Source organism: Mixophyes fleayi, chromosome 1, assembly GCF_038048845.1.
Source record: "Mixophyes fleayi isolate aMixFle1 chromosome 1, aMixFle1.hap1, whole genome shotgun sequence".
NCBI classification, from domain to species: domain Eukaryota; kingdom Metazoa; phylum Chordata; class Amphibia; order Anura; family Limnodynastidae; genus Mixophyes; species Mixophyes fleayi.
Genome location: NC_134402.1, coordinates 243349250 through 243367066, shown reverse-complemented (window position 1 = coordinate 243367066; position 17817 = coordinate 243349250). Strand labels below are relative to the sequence as shown.

Sequence of the window (17817 nt, the reverse complement as noted above, 5' to 3'; positions counted from 1 at the left end):
CAAAGCATTTTTTGTTTTTGAAATAAGAAATGTTTGTTTCTCTAAATATAAATGTCTTTGTTCCCAAAAATATTAATGTATTCTATATGATGCAAATAAGATGTGTACAGTTATATTATCTTCTATGTCTGAGCAGGGTCTAGTGTCATTGGAAGATCAGCCACACCAGGTGATTCTACAAGGAGTACATGAGCTCTATGATCTAGAAGAGACACAAGTGGTTTGGGAAGGGGATAGATTGAATCGCATGGTGTTTATAGGTAAATATTGTGAGACCTTTCTCCTCTGTGTTCTTTTTTTGAATCAAATATTTTTATTCAAGTTTTCAGATAATACAATTAAAACATAACAAAAGTAGCTTAGCACACAGTTCCAGTTCTTACAGTATATAGGCCTGCAAGAAAATGTGTTTAAAACGTTTAGCATATAAGCAATGCACAGTTCAAGTGAATGTCCAATGTAGTGTTTGGCCGAAACATATATGGCCTCCCCTCCCACCCCCACCAAGCACTGTGACCCCTGAACCTAGTATCCAGTCGTCCAGCAGGTGCATATACACAAAGGAGTAGGTTTATAAAGGTAAGGGGAAGGAGGAAAGCACACTCAAGGTACGTCAAAATCTGCCGCCGACATACCTAGACTTCACCCAGAGAGACCAGGCCTTATAGTACTTAGGCATAGTGCTTCTGGATTGGTAGGTAAACTGTTCATGTCCCACAGCCTCATTCACCAAAACCACCCAGGCAGCAAAACTAGGTCCATCACTGGCCATCCACTTTCGGGCTATAGTGACTTTAGCCATGCACAGAGGTTGGTGACATATCTGGTAGCACTCCTGCCAAGCAGCAAATCCACTCCGAGACCGAACACACAAGTCTTAGGAAATAAGAAAGGAATCCTGATGCCCGTATCTTGTATCCCCTCCACCACTTCCTATCAGAAGTCCCCAACCACAGGACAATCCCAGAAAAGGTTAGAGAAGTAGGCCTCTGTGTTCCTTTTAATTTATTTTTGCCAATGAAAACTTTTTCCAATTAACTGTTTTACTTTTCAATCACAGGTAGACATCTGGATAAGGAAGTTCTCAAACAGCTGTTTTTATCTGCTCTGAAAACAGTTTGTAGCTAAGATGACGTCCTCTTCCTGGATCAATGCAGATAGGACATTTCTACTACAACAAGCTCATGCTGTTATTATAATCACAGTTGTTTAGAAACAGTGCTACATTTTTATCTGTAGATATTTCTGCTACTATTAATGTTTCTTAAATAATAAATAAATGAAGACCTACTAACCTTTGTATTTTGACAAAATCTGACAGGTGATACTTATTACTCTGTCACTCGCTTGCTATCTAATCATGGAGAAGCATGTAAATGAGTACAGAAGTTAAATGTACAGTACTGTGGGATAGGATGGAGACTTGTATATCTATAAATATAAATGTAGTACTACGGTAAGTAATGTAGAGCTCTTGTTGAGGATAGATACTCCCTCATGCTTGAGATATGCTTTATTAGATACTGTTTATGTCCACTGTCACAATGAAGGTAATATTTCAATTTACATTAGACCAGGATTCAATAGAACAGTTCCACTCGTGTAAATAAGCGGAAAGTTTTACTCACCTGGCCAAAGTATTGTGAATCTGCTTTTGACTGTACTGGGGCTATGATTCCCAATATTTAGGATTAGAGATAAAGTCTGGGATTTTCACAAATGGCTAATTGTAGATAGAAATATAAGTACAATTTGGCTATTATTGACATTACAGAATTAAGTAAGAGGGATTTTGATCTGTTATGATTATACTGCAGTAGATGGTAGCACCATCAGGTAAAATAACTAAATGTTCATTTCACTAGTACTAATTTTGTGATGACTTTTAAAAATAAGCTTTCAAAATGATTTTTTGCTTATTACTGATTTGGTGCCAGAAATCATTAATGTCTAAACACATATTTTACTATATACCTGGATTCTGTTTTATGTATTGACATATTTGCTCTCACACTTTTGTTCTTGAATACATTTATGTAGCTGAAAGTACTAACATTTAGTTCTTTTAAGCTTTTTGTATGTGATTCATGAATAAAAAAATATGTAGTTCATACATATATATATATATATAAAAATATATATTCTTTATTTGCAAAATATACATAATTCACCTAATATCAAAGAAATTAAGAAATTAACTTTTACAGAACTTGTCATTAGGAAAATAAAATGTATTGGGGAATCTTGTAATGTAACTGGTAGAATGTTATGCTTGTAACCAACAGGTCTGATCCCACTCCTAGATCATTTTTTGAGATGGTGCAAATGTACATTAATCAATTGCAATGTAGCAAATAACCACCTGGGGGTAAATGTATCATACCCCGGTTTCTTCAACTCGCGGGAGTTTGGCGAGATGACAGCTAAAATTTAAAGCAGCGCTGCCTTGTAAAGGGAAATGATAATTGCAGTAAGGGTTCACTCAGATCCTAGAATGTATAAGCCTAAAGCCAGATCTTTCACCTTCACATGTTTTGTAATGGTTATGGTATTAACTTTTTTATTGTGTAATACATTTCACCCTTTCTTACTTCAAAATCATACAGTGCATAATACAGAAATGTGAGATATTTCTCATTAACCTGAATGTGAACATTCCAGAAAAAATACACCGTTTACTGTCTGTAATAAAGAAGTGATGATTTGTTCCGCTTTTGATAGTTCGAATGACTTTTCATCTTGGCAGGAAGGATGAAAGAATCCTCAGCGTGGAAGGGCACAGACTTTGTAAGGGTGCGGCTTTAGTGTAATGCTTGGTATATAATTTGTATTGACTTTTGTCACTCCTTCTGGAAGATGGAAGTTGAACGCCCTCAATAGAGTGATTAAGAAAATGACCAGTTCAAATCGTGCCAGTTGCTCCCCCAGACATACTCTGTGTCCTGTGGGTAAATATATCAAGTATATCAAGTGACTAAATAATAGAGCATTGAAAATACAAGTCAGATTCATTATGTTTTAATGAAGCAATATGTAATGTCAATTGAAAAAACATTGCTTGCTTGTGATGACACTAGCCTTGTTGGACAGTACATACTTCTCTGTTCCAGTACTTTACTGTGTCTATCACATAGTGGCACTTTTTACAGTTTATCTTAAACTCTGTTGCTTCTTCTGGACGATATAAGATGAATGCCCTCAATAGAGTGATGAAGAAAATAGCATATACAATTTGTGCCAATTGCTCCCCCTGAATTCCTTCTAGAAAATAAGAACCAAGAAGCTTCTACTTAGTCAAATGAAGGAACAAGTTGTCCCATCAGATTTGTTTTTTTCCAAAACAACCATAGTGTACAATATTTCTGGAGCTCTTCTTCTTCCTTGGGTTACAGTATTAATTATGCTTTTAAGTAGTAAAAGCTACAGTTGTAAACATTTGATCAACTGAAAATAGTTCTATAACTTATAGAATATTATTTTTGTAGTAATTGGGAATTTAGTATATCTGATATCAATTTTTTCCTGGATAGATGTTAATACACTTCCACACCATTGTGATAAATTATTGTGAATCAGTGTATAAAAAACATGAAATATTCTCACCTTAATGTTTCCTATATATAAATTAATATTATGTTTTATATACAATATCAAGCAGGTATTATAGACAAGATATATGAACAACATTTTATTTTATTTACATTTTCCATAAAAAATGTACACCATCTCTTTAATTTAAATTTCAATGGGTTTTATGCATACACAGGGATTTACAGAATGAAATTGAAATAATTGCTTTTATGTACTCTAATAAAGATTTAAAATTTTAAATTATTTGTACCAAAGAGTGCCTCTATTGTATATTGTGATTATCAATGGTTGTTAGTAGACACTCTTGGAAAAGGACTGGGTTAGGTATATAAAGATGCCCAGTGTGGATGGTTTCAATTAAAAATGGACCAGAATCTATAAAGAAATGTTTCAAGTACCTTGTTGAATCCATGCCACGAAGAATTCACGCGGTTCTGGGGGCAAAGAGGGTCCTACACAGTACTAGAAAGGTGTACCTAATAAAGTGGCAACTGAGTGTGTGTGTGTGCGTGTATATGTATATATACACTATATAGACAAAAGTATTTGGTCACACCTGTTAATTATAGCATTGAGGTGTTTCATTCAGACCTGTTGTCAGAGGTGTATAAAATGAAGCACCTAGCTATGCAGTCTCCGTTTGCAAACATTAGTGATACAAAATGGGTCGTTCTGAAGAGCTCAGTGACTTCAAGCGAGGTACTGTGATAGAATACCACCTTTGCATGAAGACGGTTCGTGAAATTTCATCCCTGCTGGATATTCCACAGTCAACTGTAAGTGATGATATTATAAAGTGGAAGCGTTTAGGAACAACAGTATTTCAGCAATGAAGCGGAAGACCACTTAAAATCACAAGCGGAGTCAACAACTGGAAAGGTGGATGGTGCGTAAAAGTCGCCAATGCTCTGCTGATTCCATATTTGAAGGGTTCCGAACTTCCACTGGCATTAATGTAAGCAAGAAAACTGTGCGGCGGGAGCTTAATGGAATGTGTTTCCATGACCGAGCAGCTGCATACAAGTCTCGCATCACCAAGACCAATGCCAAGCGTCGGATAGAGTGGTGTAAAGCACACTGACACTAGACTGTGGAGCAGTGGAAATGTGTTCTGTGGAGTGACGAATTGCGCTTCTCTGGCAGTCAGATGGGCAAATCTGGGTTTGGTGGATGCTGGGAGAACGTTACCTGCCTGACTGCATTATGCCAACTATGAAGTTTGTTGGAGGAGGTATAATGGTATGGTGCTGTTTTTCAGGGTTTGGACTAGGCACCTTTTCTCCAGGGCAATCTTAATGCTTCAGCATACCAAGTCATTTTGGACAATGCTATGCTTCCAACTTTGTGGCATCAGTTTGTGGGAGGCCCTTTTCTATTCTAACATGACTGTGCCCCAGTTCACAAAGCAAGGTCTACAAAGACATTGGTTGATGACTTCGGTGTGGAAGAACTTGACTGGCCCGCACAGAACCCTGATCTCAACCCCATTGAACACCTTTGGGATGAACTGGAACGGAGATTGCAAGCCAGGCCTTCTCATCCAACATCAGTGCCTGATCTCATAAATGCTCTACAAAATGAATGGTCACAAATTCCCACAGAAACACTCCCAACATCTTGTGGAAAGCCTTCCAAAAAGCTTTTATCGCTGCGAAAGGAGGACCAACTCCATATTAAAGTATATGTATTTGAATATGTCATTACAGTCCCTGTTGGTGTAATGGTCAAGCGCCCAAGTGTGTGTTTGTGTGTGTGTATATATAATATATATATTGTAGCGCATGATATATGGTGAGTGGAGAAAAGTGCCAATGTGTGCAACTACTTTTTGGTGTTCCAAAAAACTGAGTTTATTTGAATCTGCTCTAATTCTTATCTGTAGACCTATTATTGGCCCTGCCTTCCACAAGTCTAATATTCTAAGAACAATTTAATTTTTGTATATGTTTGCAAGGTACTCACTGTGTTTTTTAAAGTGGCATGTGGACCTACTAATGTCTTAATGTGGTCCTTTTAGTAATTTCAATACATTTATTTTGGGAGATATGCTTTTCAGATCTATTCCAGGTTCCATGCAGCCTGATTAAATAAAACACTACCTGGTGATCACCAGTCTACTACTTTCGGAAGCAGATCTGGGGGTAAATGTATCAAGGTCAGATTTTTTCAGCGTGTTAAAATCACGGCAAATCGCGGGTGATAACCCGCAATTTTAGTCCAAAGTTTCTCAAATGTATTAAGCTGCGATTTTTTTACCTTGATCTTCAAAATCGCTAGTCATCTCTGGCGCTTTGCTGCGATGTAAAACACTCCTGTGTTTAACTATCCTGTGTTGTCCTTATCTAGCTGTGAGATTAGCTGTGAGATTTTACCAGATGGTAAATGTAAAACATTGATATATTCATGTGATTTTAATAAATGTTATTGTATTCAATTCTTAGAGAGCAGTGTATTTATATGCCTTAAGTGCCAGCGCATCCAGCTCTCCTTTACCTCTTCATTTGTGATAATACTCACCTGCAGAGAATGGTAAAAAGGCCTCATTTGCTTTAAAGCTTCCATCTTTAGTCAAGAAATGGTTGGGGTTGAATTCGTAAGGAGTTTCCCAATATTGTGAATCATGCAACACAGAGAACAAATTGGGCAAAATCAGTGTGTCCTGAAGAGGTGAAAACAAATGTTATAAGCTCTGAATTACTAGAAAACTAAATTACTAAATATTATTAATAAATGATGAGCAGCATGCCACCCAAATTGAATATTGTAGTGTTTTGCAGAGGTGCAAAATTTCATGATACAATCATTCGGCATGATGGCAATCCTGCACTACGCGTAAATTTGCATTTCATGGACTTTATAGTCTATGACTACAACTGGGACAATGACTGAGTGCATTCTGCAGTGTAGTTGGCATTGGCCAAAATTATTTAAAGCAAAATTCCACCTGCAAAATGTGAATAATTTCATGGCCAAATTTGGAATGAGGGTATTTTGGGGAACAGTTTTGATTCTACTCATAAACTACATTGGTATCTATATAAGCTATAAGCCTCGTATTGGCAGTAAATACTAAGCTTCCTGTTCATTGATATGTAAGCTACCAAAATGTACGGTTCAGTGAAAATTTAATTGTAGGCCAATTACTTAAATGGGTCCAACTTTTTCAGAGGTAAATATTATTTTCTTCATAGTGGGGCCTAGCTTAGCAGGTTGTTCATCTTTTGCTATGATGAAACAAATATGTATGGGATCTCATATCTGGAAAACCTTTATCTAAACAGTTCCGAAAACCAGAAATGTAGAGAGGTCAGTAATTGCTTCTAATTGGTGATTATGTCATACACACATACATTACTCCAAAGTGCCTTTTCCTACAGTGACTGCTATACAATTTCATGAGGTGGAGAAATCAGGCACACTGTGGTGAGACAAAGGTCCAGTAATTATTGTACTGTAGTATATTTAAGGCATGGAGCTCCAAATTCTTGGAAAACCCATTATACAGAAAGTGTCAACTCCTGAGTGCTTCCATATAATATATAGCCATAATTCAGCTGCAAATTGTACAACTAAAATGAAAATATTTTTTGAATCTTTTACACTGTCTCTGATGCTCTCATAATATTAATATTAGGCTGGAACTTTTAAATGGTGTTTCCAACTTATTTATTTGTTTCGCTTGTGCCTTCCTGCAAATTTGACTAAATACATTGCCATATTTAGCTTCCTTCTGTCCCTCTGCACTTTTTTTTGCCACGGATATATAGCAACAGACTGTTGTCTTTATTTTATCTCTGTCTAAAATATTAATACATGGCTATAAAGCACAGAAGAAACTTACAAGTAAAAAAACAACAGGCATAACTACATCTATAGCTGTCCATGCCAGTGAGGGGGGGGGGGAGAAACGACATAGAGGTGACTATCATGAGTTTGCTCATGGGTCGGGTGGAACTAAAAGCCACTTGAAATGCTCCATTGCACATATGCTTTTCCCATGTTCAGAAGAGCAGAACAGGAGTCTCCTGAGCAGTGCCGTAACGAGGGCGGTGCCGTCGACCCGGGCGCAAGGCCAAGGGGGCGCAGCAGCCGCCGGCTACCTGCCTCCATAGCTTCAGCCCTAAGAGAGAGAGAGAGAGATACTTACAACAGTTGGACGCTTCAGCCCTTAAGTCTGTCCCGCAGTGGAAGGCATGTGCGTTCCAAATGACGAACTTCCTGTCAGTGGAACTAACATGCCTTCCACTGCGGGACAGACTTAAGGGCTGAAGCGTCCAACTGTTGTAAGTATCTCTCTCTCTCTCTCTCTCTCTTGACGTTATCAAATATGCCACAAGCTGTCAGAGGTGCACGCTGCGCAGTAAGCATGGCCCAGTTCAGAATACTTCACTGCATGCTCAACCCCAACTAGAGTCTACTCTGCAATCTGTACTGTGCTTGGAGCAGTCAGGTCAGTACATTTTTTTGTTGCACACAACTGTTCTTTATTCTGTCAATTATTATTGAGCTAAGCAGTGGCACAAGAGGTCTAGCCTTATTTTTCAAAAAATAGAGGGGGACTAGTACATCAATGAGGAAGTATAGGAAGGGTTACAAAAAGGGAAATGGACACAATATTAATACAGATACATTAAAATATGTAATAATTGATCAAAAATGGTCATAGGTTTAAGTTGTTCCTAGCCATATTATGTAGATGCTGTATGTTGAGGTTCCATTAAATTGAAATGTGTGGGGTCTCAGTATTTGCCAACATTTCTTGTTTACCTGTTACACTCTGAATTAGTGGTGAACACCTGGAGTTTACATGAATATTGTAAAAACTGATTTTTATATACTCTGTACATTATTCAGGTCTTGTGAGTGCTTCATATCCTGTGTGTCTCTCTCTCTCTCTCTCTCTCTCTGCGTGTGTGTGTGTGTGCATATATATATATATATATATATATATATATATATATATAGAATTCTTTCAGTAAAGTGCTAGCCACACCCACATTAGGTTGGCACACCCACTTGTCACATGCCACTCCCACTTAGATGGGGGGCGCCGGTGCCCTGTCTCGCCCAGGGCACCAAAATTTCTAGTTACGGCACTGCTCCTGAGTGCTGAGTAGATACAGATCACAACCTCTCCTCCCAAAGAAGTTTTGCTCTGCTGCCCGGTGACTGCTATATATGCCCTAACAATGGTGCAAATATGCACTGAAACCATAGCAAACAATTGCCTTTTTTGTTAGCTAATTTTAATGCAATTTAGAAAATGAAAACAAATACTGATTGCTGTGGGTTTTAGTGCAGACTTCCTCCTTTGAATATAATCTTTTAGTAAATAAATATTCATATTAAGGATTATTTACAAAGTTACAGGAATAACACCATTTTAATAATCTCAACATGGAAAACCACTTGAAATGCTCTGAAATGTTATATGTATAGAGGCGCATGAAACAGAGAGACTGTGGAATAGTTACTATGCGGCGGTTCCAGCAACTCCCGGTGCTTTTGAAGTCATTTTTTAAACCGGCACTTTTATTAAAGACAAAGCCCATCGGGTTTTGTCTTTAATAAAATTGCTGTTTGAAGAAAGTTACTTCAACGTGCCGGCAATCGACAGTCTTCTGGAACCGCCGCATAGTAAATATACGCTCGGGTCTAGTCTGTTGTCATGGCCCACAGCATGTTCTTTGCATCTTGTGCAACAGAAATTTATGTTCTAAAAATAACCCCAGATCTTTGCTGGAGATGCCAATTAGAACAGGGGACCCGGCTACATATTTGGTAGGCATGTTCCTCTCTCAGACCCTTTTGGATACAGTTATACTCCTTTTAAATGCAATAATGGGTACCACTTTACAAAATTGTCCGACTTGGCTGCTAAACAACACCAAAATGCCCATTTCCCAATATAAAAAATCTACTGTGAAATACCTCAGCAACGCAGCAAAGGCTGTGATACCGGTTTACTGGAAATCAGCAGCAGCCCCATTTATCAAAGAATGGTTTGAACGTTTAGGCTTTACATGTCCATGGACGATTTGATTTACTCCTTGGGTGTTACATACAGGGTATTCTATCTATTATGGTTTGATTGTATGGAGTTCAAGGAGACCGCACTATACACCCAATGGAATAAATAAAGACAAAGTCCTACCCCCCTAACTTTCCAACTTTTCCCTCCCTGTCTTCCCCCTTCTTCTATCCCCTATCCAAAAAAGTGTTTAGGCAACTATGCATCTTTTGATAAGTTATATAGTACAGCTATGTGCGAGATGCCTGTTGTTAAATATCTAAACGCATTTTAAAGAATCATACTACAGGCGCTGTTTGATATCTATATGTTGTTAATTGACAGATGGTTAAAGATAATACTTGATTGTATGTATAATATTGTTCAAATTTGTATAAGCTGCACCATTTTCAATAAAAAATAGAATTTTAAAAAACATAAATAACCCGCAAAAATTCTCACCTGCTTTAAAGAATATCCATCAAGTGTAAAGTCCTTTATATTGCATCTTGCTATACCCACAGATGCGATGCTCCCAAACCGTTGAATTTCATGAATCACTGCATTGGTGTAAGGAAGCTTCGTTCTGTCTTCGTATGTTATGGCTGAAGAAGCATCAAGTGCAGCATCTAGCTCCTTATGGATCTTCTCTGTGAAGATAAACTCCAGCTTTTTACTGTCAAAATTAGTTTCACCATTCTGTTTCTGGAATATTTTTGCAATGTTTAGTTATTTATGGACTGTAGACATTTTCACTGTTGACTTTTCATACCCAACCTTTATTTATTTTAATATCAATTTATTTTATTACAGTAAAATAAACGACAATGTCACTAAACATTACATTTACATACCTTGTATGTCAGGATAAGACAAAATTAATAAGAGCGCCCACTGCAAGGTTGTGGCTGTAGTTTCAGTTCCAGCAATGAATAGATCGATCACCACTTGAATCAGATTTGCTGTGTCAAATGTGGAGTCAGGCTCATCCTTTGTCTGTAAATAAAATGTGGGATAAACACATGCTGGTTGTGATTCATAAGGGCACACAAAACAAACGTATTGTGTTTTTTGGGGGGGGTTTTAACACACGTAATTCGGGGATATGCACGTTCATAATCAACTACAAGGGGATCTGAAGAAAAGTCCAAGCAGTACGCAAAAAAATAAATAAAATTATTGATACAAGTTTATAATATAGGGCCTGATTCATTAGCGATCGGATCTGCCGTTGTTTGCGGAACTTATGAAAATCTTCTCTGCGCATGCCCAGAAAAGGGAGATACGAAGGAAATTCCGTTGCGTATGCTAAGAATTTCTTAAGTTAAGATGAAAAACCATCGTAACTGCACTTAAGTTTTCTGAGCACTTAAGAAAAAAGGGTTGGGAATGGGAGGGTAATGGGATATGAAAGAAGTGAAGAAGAGTAGGCGTTACCTCCGGATCCATTGGATAGTTAAGAAAAAAACCTTAGTTTTATCTTAACGCCTTGCTGAAATTTAAGGAGGCTCAGGGTCATGTTTAAATCCAAAGCAGCTACAGCAGCAGCGCTGAGTAACAGCAATAAACTATTCTAAAAGCATTGTACGTTTAAAACACTCACAACTAATTATGCACAACAAACATCTTATTACACTTCACCAGAAAAATTATTTTGTTTGTAAAAATAATATATTTTTGATTTATATTAAACATTATGTTCATTTTTGTAAAAGCAACCTCTTTTTAATTACAACCACAATTGTAGTAAATTGCATTGTAAAGTGGCTGATGTGTTAAGTCTGTTGCTGATATTTGTTAAAAACAGCTAACAATACGCTATTAATAATATAAACTTCATAACAGCTTACTTTAAGAAAATTGTACGGTTAATGTGTGTGGACTTAAACCAAGCGTACGCTCACATAAGGGACACATAGTAAATCCACACAAACATGGGGAGGATATATAAACTCAAGAGAGATGAGGGCATTCGTGAGGATTCAAACTCAAGTTTCCACTGTTGAAAGGTAGATTGTCTAACCACTATGCCAAACGTGCAAGTAAAAAAAATATGTGCATGAAATAGACTAGAAGGAAAAGCTGATCATCAATTTCTCTCATAACAAGCTTGTTTACTATTTTAGTTTTTATTAATGCCAATGATTATACTTTCAAATATTATAGACATAAATCCTTGGTATATGCACAGTTTAATTTTTGGGATTTTGAAATTCAGTCATGTATAATAATAATAATAATAATAATAATAATAATAATAGGACTTTCATTATTTTATTTATTTTTTATTTTTTTTCTTGGGCACTTAGGTTTTTTGAGCTTTCATCTGTGGATATTTCCAATGTCTTTGCAATCAAGTTATTTCTAACAGCTGCTTTTCTGTGTTGTAGCTGCACACAATTTTTAACATGCCATTTAGCCATATTCCACAAAATGTAGCTGGAATCAAACTCATGAACCCACTGATGAAAAGTGGATTGTCTATCTAACCACTACGCCAAAGTACAAGTGGACTCTATAGTGTGGTTTTCTGCTGGGGAGTTGTATAGTGGTCTTTTATTTGTGTTGAGAGTTATATTTTAGTTTACTTTTTTATAGACACTTTAACTGTTTGTGTTTGTAAGATATTTTATGTTACACAATAACAGTGCATCTCTATTTTCATATGTAATGTGCATTTTAATTAGGGATGAGCGCACTCGGATTTATGAAATCCGAGCCCACCCGAACGTTGCGGATCCGAGTCGGATCCGAGACAGATCCGGGTATTGGCGCCAAATTCAAAAGTGAAACTGAGGCTCTGACTCATAATCCCGTTGTCGGATCTCGCGATACTCGGATCCTATAAATTCCCCGCTAGTCGCTGCCATCTTCACTCGGGCATTGATCAGGGTAGAGGGAGGGTGTGTTAGGTGGTCCTCTGTGCTGTTTAGTTCTGTGCTGTTTGTTTAGTTCTGTGCTGTTTAGTTCTGTGCTGTTTAGTTCTGTGCTGTTTAGTTCTGTGCTGTGCTGTGCTGTGCTGTGCTGTGCTGTGCTGTGTTCTGCAGTATCAGTCCAGTGGTGCTGTGTGCTGTGCTCTGTCCTTCTGAGGTCAGTGGTGCTGCTGGGTCCTGTGCTGTGTCCTGTTCAGTCCAGTGGTGCTGTGTCCTGTGCTCTGTGCTTCTAAGGGCATAGTTATTTCCCCAATATTCCCCTGTGTTTAAAAAAATAAAAAAAAGTTTTTTTAAAAAATACCAAAAACTACTTTAATATTTTTTAATTACCACAAAATTTGCACAACCAATCCTGCAGTATAAGCCCATTGGTACTGCAATATTACCAAGTTCACACATTCAGCAGTAAAAGTCCAGTGGTACTGCAATATTACAAAGTTTACACATTCTGCAGTATCAGTCCAGTGGTGCTGTGTCCTGTGCTCTGTCCTGCTGAGTTCCGTAGTGCTGCTGGGTCCTGTGCCGTGTCCTGTTCAGTCCAGTGGTGCTGTGTCCTGTGCTCTGTGCTTCTAAGGGCATAGTTATTTCCCCATTATTCCCAAGTTTTTAAAAAATAAAAAAAAAGTAAAAAAAAATAAAAAATTTAAAAAAAAAAAAAATATATAATAATTATAACCAAATTTGCAAAACCAATCCAGCATTATAAGTCCATTGGTACTGCAATATTACCAAGTTCACACATTCTGCAGTATCAGTCCAGTGGTGCTGTGTCCTGTGCTCTGTCCTGCTGAGTTCCGTAGTGCTGCTGGGTCCTGTGCCGTGTCCTGTTCAGTCCAGTGGTGCTGTGTCCTGTGCTCTGTGCTTCTAAGGGCATAGTTATTTCCCCACTATTCGCAAGTTTTTTAAAAATAAAAAAAAGTAAAAAAAAATAAAAAATTTAAAAAAAATAAAATATATAATAATTATAACCAAATTTGCAAAACCAATCCAGCATTATAATTTATAAGTCCATTGGTACTGCAATATTACCAAGTTCACACATTCTGCAGTATCAGTCCAGTGGTGCTGTGTCCTGTGCTCTGTCCTGCTGAGTTCCGTAGTGCTGCTGGGTCCTGTGCCGTGTCCTGTTCAGTCCAGTGGTGCTGTGTCCTGTGCTCTGTGCTTCTAAGGGCATAGTTATTTCCCCACTATTCCCAAGTTTTTTAAAAATAAAAAAAAAGTAAAAAAAAATAAAAAATTTAAAAAAAAAAAAATATATAATAATTATAACCAAATTTGCAAAACCAATCCAGCATTATAATTTATAAGTCCATTGGTACTGCAATATTACCAAGTTCACACATTCTGCAGTATCAGTCCAGTGGTGCTGTGTCCTGTGCTCTGTCCTGCTGAGTTCCGTAGTGCTGCTGGGTCCTGTGCCGTGTCCTGTTCAGTCCAGTGGTGCTGTGTCCTGTGCTCTGTGCTTCTAAGGGCATAGTTATTTCCCCACTATTCCCAAGTTTTTTAAAAATAAAAAAAAAGTAAAAAAAAATAAAAAATTTAAAAAAAAAAAAATATATAATAATTATAACCAAATTTGCAAAACCAATCCAGCAGTATAAGTCCATTGGTACTGCAATATTACCAAGTTCACACATTCTGCAGTATCTTGTGCTACATATAATGGAGACCAAAAATTTGGAGGATAAAGTAGGGAAAGATCAAGACCCACTTCCTCCTAATGCTGAAGCTGCTGCCACTAGTCATGACATAGACGATGAAATGCCATCAACGTCGTCTTCCAAGCCCGATGCCCAATCTCGTAGTACCGGGCATGTAAAATCCAAAAAGCCCAAGTTAAGAAAAAGTAGCAAAAAGAGAAACTTAAAATCATCTGAGGAGAAACGTAAAGTTGCCAATATGCCATTTACGACACGGAGTGGCAAGGAACGGCTTAGGCCCTGGCCCGTGTTCATGACTAGTGGTTCAGCTTCACCCACGGATCTTAGCCCTCCTCCTCCTCCCCCCCCCCTACAAAAAATTGAAGAGAGTTATGCTGTCAGCAACAAAACAGCAAACAACTCTGCCTTCTAAAGAGAAATTATCACAAATCCCCAAGGCGAGTCCAAGGGTGTTGGTGGTTGTCAAGCCTGACCTTCCCATCACTGTACGGGAAGAGGTGGCTCGGGAGGAGGCTATTGATGATGTAGCTGGCGCTGTGGAGGAACTTGATGATGAGGATGGTGATGTGGTTATTGTAAATGAGGCACCAGGGGGGGAAACAGCTGATGTCCATGGGATGAAAAAGCCCATCGTCATGCCTGGTCAGAAGACCAAAAAATGCACCTCTTCGGTCTGGAGTTATTTTTATCCAAATCCAGACAACCAATGTATGGCAATATGTAGCTTATGTAAGGCTCAAATAAGCAGGGGTAAGGATCTTGCCCACCTAGGAACATCCTCCCTTATACGTCACCTGAATAACCTTCATAGTTCAGTGGTTAGTTCAGGAACTGGGGCTAGGACCCTCATCGGTACAGGGACACCTAAATACCGTGGTCCAGTTGGATACACACCAGCAACACCCTCCTCGTCAACTTCCTCCACAATCTCCATCAGATTCAGCCCTGCAGCCCAAGTCAGCAGCCAGACTGAGTCCTCCTCAATACGGGATTCATCCGAGGAATCCTGCAGCGGTACGCCTACTACTGCCACTGCTGCTGTTGCTGCTGTTAGTCGGTCATCTTCCCAGAGGGGAAGTCGTAAGACCGCTAAGTCTTTCACAAAACAATTGACCGTCCAACAGTCGTTTGCCATGACCACCAAATACGATAGTAGTCACCCTATTGCAAAGCGTATAACTGCGGCTGTAACTGCAATGTTGGTGTTAGACGTGCGCCTGGTGTCCGCCATCAGTGGAGTGGGATTTAGAGGGTTGATGGAGGTATTGTGTCCCCGGTACCAAATCCCCTCGAGATTCCACTTCACTAGGCAGGCGATACCAAAAATGTACAGAGAAGTACGATCAAGTGTCCTCAGTGCTCTTAAAAATGCGGTTGTACCCACTGTCCACTTAACCACGGACATGTGGACAAGTGGTTCTGGGCAAACGAAGGACTATATGACTGTGACAGCCCACTGGGTAGATGCATCCCCTTCCGCAGCAACAGCAACAGCTGCATCAGTAGCAGCATCTACAAAATGGCTGCTCATGCAAAGGCAGGCAACATTGTGCATTACAGGCTTTAATAAGAGGCACAACGCTGACAACATATTAGAGAAAATGAGGGAAATTATCTCCCAGTGGCTTACCCCACTTAGACTCTCATGGGGATTTGTGGTGTCAGACAATGCCAGTAACATTGTGCGGGCATTAAATATGGGCAATTTCCAGCACGTCCCATGTTTTGCCCACACCATTAATTTGGTGGTGCAGCATTACCTCAAGAGTGACAGGGGTGTGCAGGAGATGCTTGCGGTGGCGCGCAAAATTGCTGGACACTTTCGGCATTCAGCCAGTGCCTACCGCAGACTAGAGGCACATCAAAAAAGCATGAACCTGCCCTGCCATCACCTCAAACAAGAGGTTGTGACGCGCTGGAACTCCACCCTCTATATGCTGCAGAGGATGGAGGAGCAGCAAAAGGCCATTCAGGCCTACACAGCCACCTACGACATAGGCAAAGGAGTGGGGATGCGCCTCAGTCAAGCGCAGTGGAGACTGATTTCCGTGTTGTGCAAGGTTCTGCAGCCATTTGAACTTGCCACACGAGAAGTCAGTTCCGACACTGCCAGCTTGAGTCAGGTCATTCCCCTGATCAGGCTGTTGCAGAAGCAGCTGGAGAAAGTGAGGGAGGAGCTGGTAAGCCATTGCGATTACACCAAGCATGTAGCTCTTGTGGATGTAGCCCTTCGTACGCTTTGCCAGGATCCGAGGGTGGTCACTCTTTTAAAGTCAGAGGAATACATTCTGGCCACCGTGCTCGATCCTCGGTTTTAAAGCGTATGTTGTGTCTCTGTTTCCGGCGGACACAAGTCTACAGCGGTGCAAAGACCTGCTGGTCAGGAGATTGTCCTCTGAAGAGGACCGTGACATGCCAACAGCTCCACCCTCATTTTCTTCCACATCTATGGCTGCGAGGAAAAAGCTCAGTTTTCCCAAAAGAGGCACTGGCGGGGATGCTGATAACATCTGGTCCGGACTGAAGGACCTGCCAACCATTGCAGACATGTCTACTCTCGCTGCATTGGATGCTGTCACAATAGAAAAAATTGTGGATGATTACTTTGCTGACACCATCCAAGTAGACATGTCAGACAGTCCATATTGTTACTGGCAGGAAAAAAAGGCAGTTTGGAAGCCCCTGTACAAACTGGCTCTATTTTACCTGAGTTGTCCCCCCTCCAGTGTGTACTCGGAAAGAGTTTTTAGTGCAGCGGGGAACCTGGTCAGTGAGCGGCGAAGGAGGTTGCTTCCTCACAACGTTGAAAAAATGATGTTTATAAAAATGAATAATCAATTCCTCAATGAAGTACAGCACTGCCCTCCAGATACTACAGAGGGACCTGTGGTTGTGGAGTCCAGCGGGGACGAATTGATAATGTGTGATGAGGAGGAAGTACACACTGTAGGGGGAGAGGAATCAGAGGTTGAGGATGAGGACGACATCTTGCCTCAGTAGAGCCTGTTTAGTCTGTACAGGGAGAGATGAATAGCTTTTTTGGTGTGGGGGCCCAAACAAACCAATCATTTCAGCCAAAGTTGTTTGGTAGGCCCTGTCGCTGAAATGATTGGTTTGTTAAAGTGTGCATGTCCTATTTCAACAACATAAGGGTGGGTGTGAGGGCCCAAGGACAATTCCATCTTGGAACTTTTTTTTTTGCATTATATGACCAAGCAACAGTCGTTTGCCATGTTCAAAAAGTAAAACCAAATGTAAAAAAATTCAAGAAATTAAACCAAAAGTAAAATGCCGTGTCATAATTTAAAACAAGAGGTATTGACGTGCTCTAAAACTACTGTATTGTTGTTTATATTTTATAAACACTACACTTGAAAGCTTGAGTCTTTCAATAGAAAAGTAACTGTCCATTGCACGAATATTTGCAACAGGGACAATTTTGGGGTTAAGAAAGTCAACTAATAATAACACTTCAATGCTGTGTGTCTTTATAAACACTACACTTGGAAGTTGGAGGAGGTATTGTGGCCCCGGCACCAAATTTACTACCGGGGCCACTCCACTGTGCAGTCCATATTTAGGTGTATCAGATATTAAACAACGGTGACAGTTGATGCCCAAT

General features: G+C 39.4%; 2 protein-coding genes across 2 annotated transcripts in view; one reads left to right on the top strand and one right to left on the bottom strand.

Moving 5' to 3' along the window:
- LOC142152200 (zinc-regulated GTPase metalloprotein activator 1B-like) overlaps window positions 1–2045 on the top strand; it is a 77470-nt gene extending 75425 nt beyond the window's left edge. The window contains exons 15-16 of the mRNA XM_075208566.1: window positions 137–260; window positions 1061–2045. Coding sequence (XP_075064667.1) covers window positions 137–260; window positions 1061–1128 — 192 coding nt within the window. The 3' untranslated portion in view covers window positions 1129–2045. The remainder of the gene's footprint in view (window positions 1–136; window positions 261–1060) is intronic.
- A 702-nt stretch (window positions 2046–2747) lies between these two features.
- LOC142107673 (cytochrome P450 2J4-like) overlaps window positions 2748–17817 on the bottom strand; it is a 36827-nt gene continuing 21757 nt past the window's right edge. The window contains exons 6-9 of the mRNA XM_075191246.1: window positions 10456–10597; window positions 10064–10251; window positions 6109–6250; window positions 2748–2942 (exon numbers count right to left, since the gene is read on the bottom strand). Coding sequence (XP_075047347.1) covers window positions 2764–2942; window positions 6109–6250; window positions 10064–10251; window positions 10456–10597 — 651 coding nt within the window. The 3' untranslated portion in view covers window positions 2748–2763. The remainder of the gene's footprint in view (window positions 2943–6108; window positions 6251–10063; window positions 10252–10455; window positions 10598–17817) is intronic.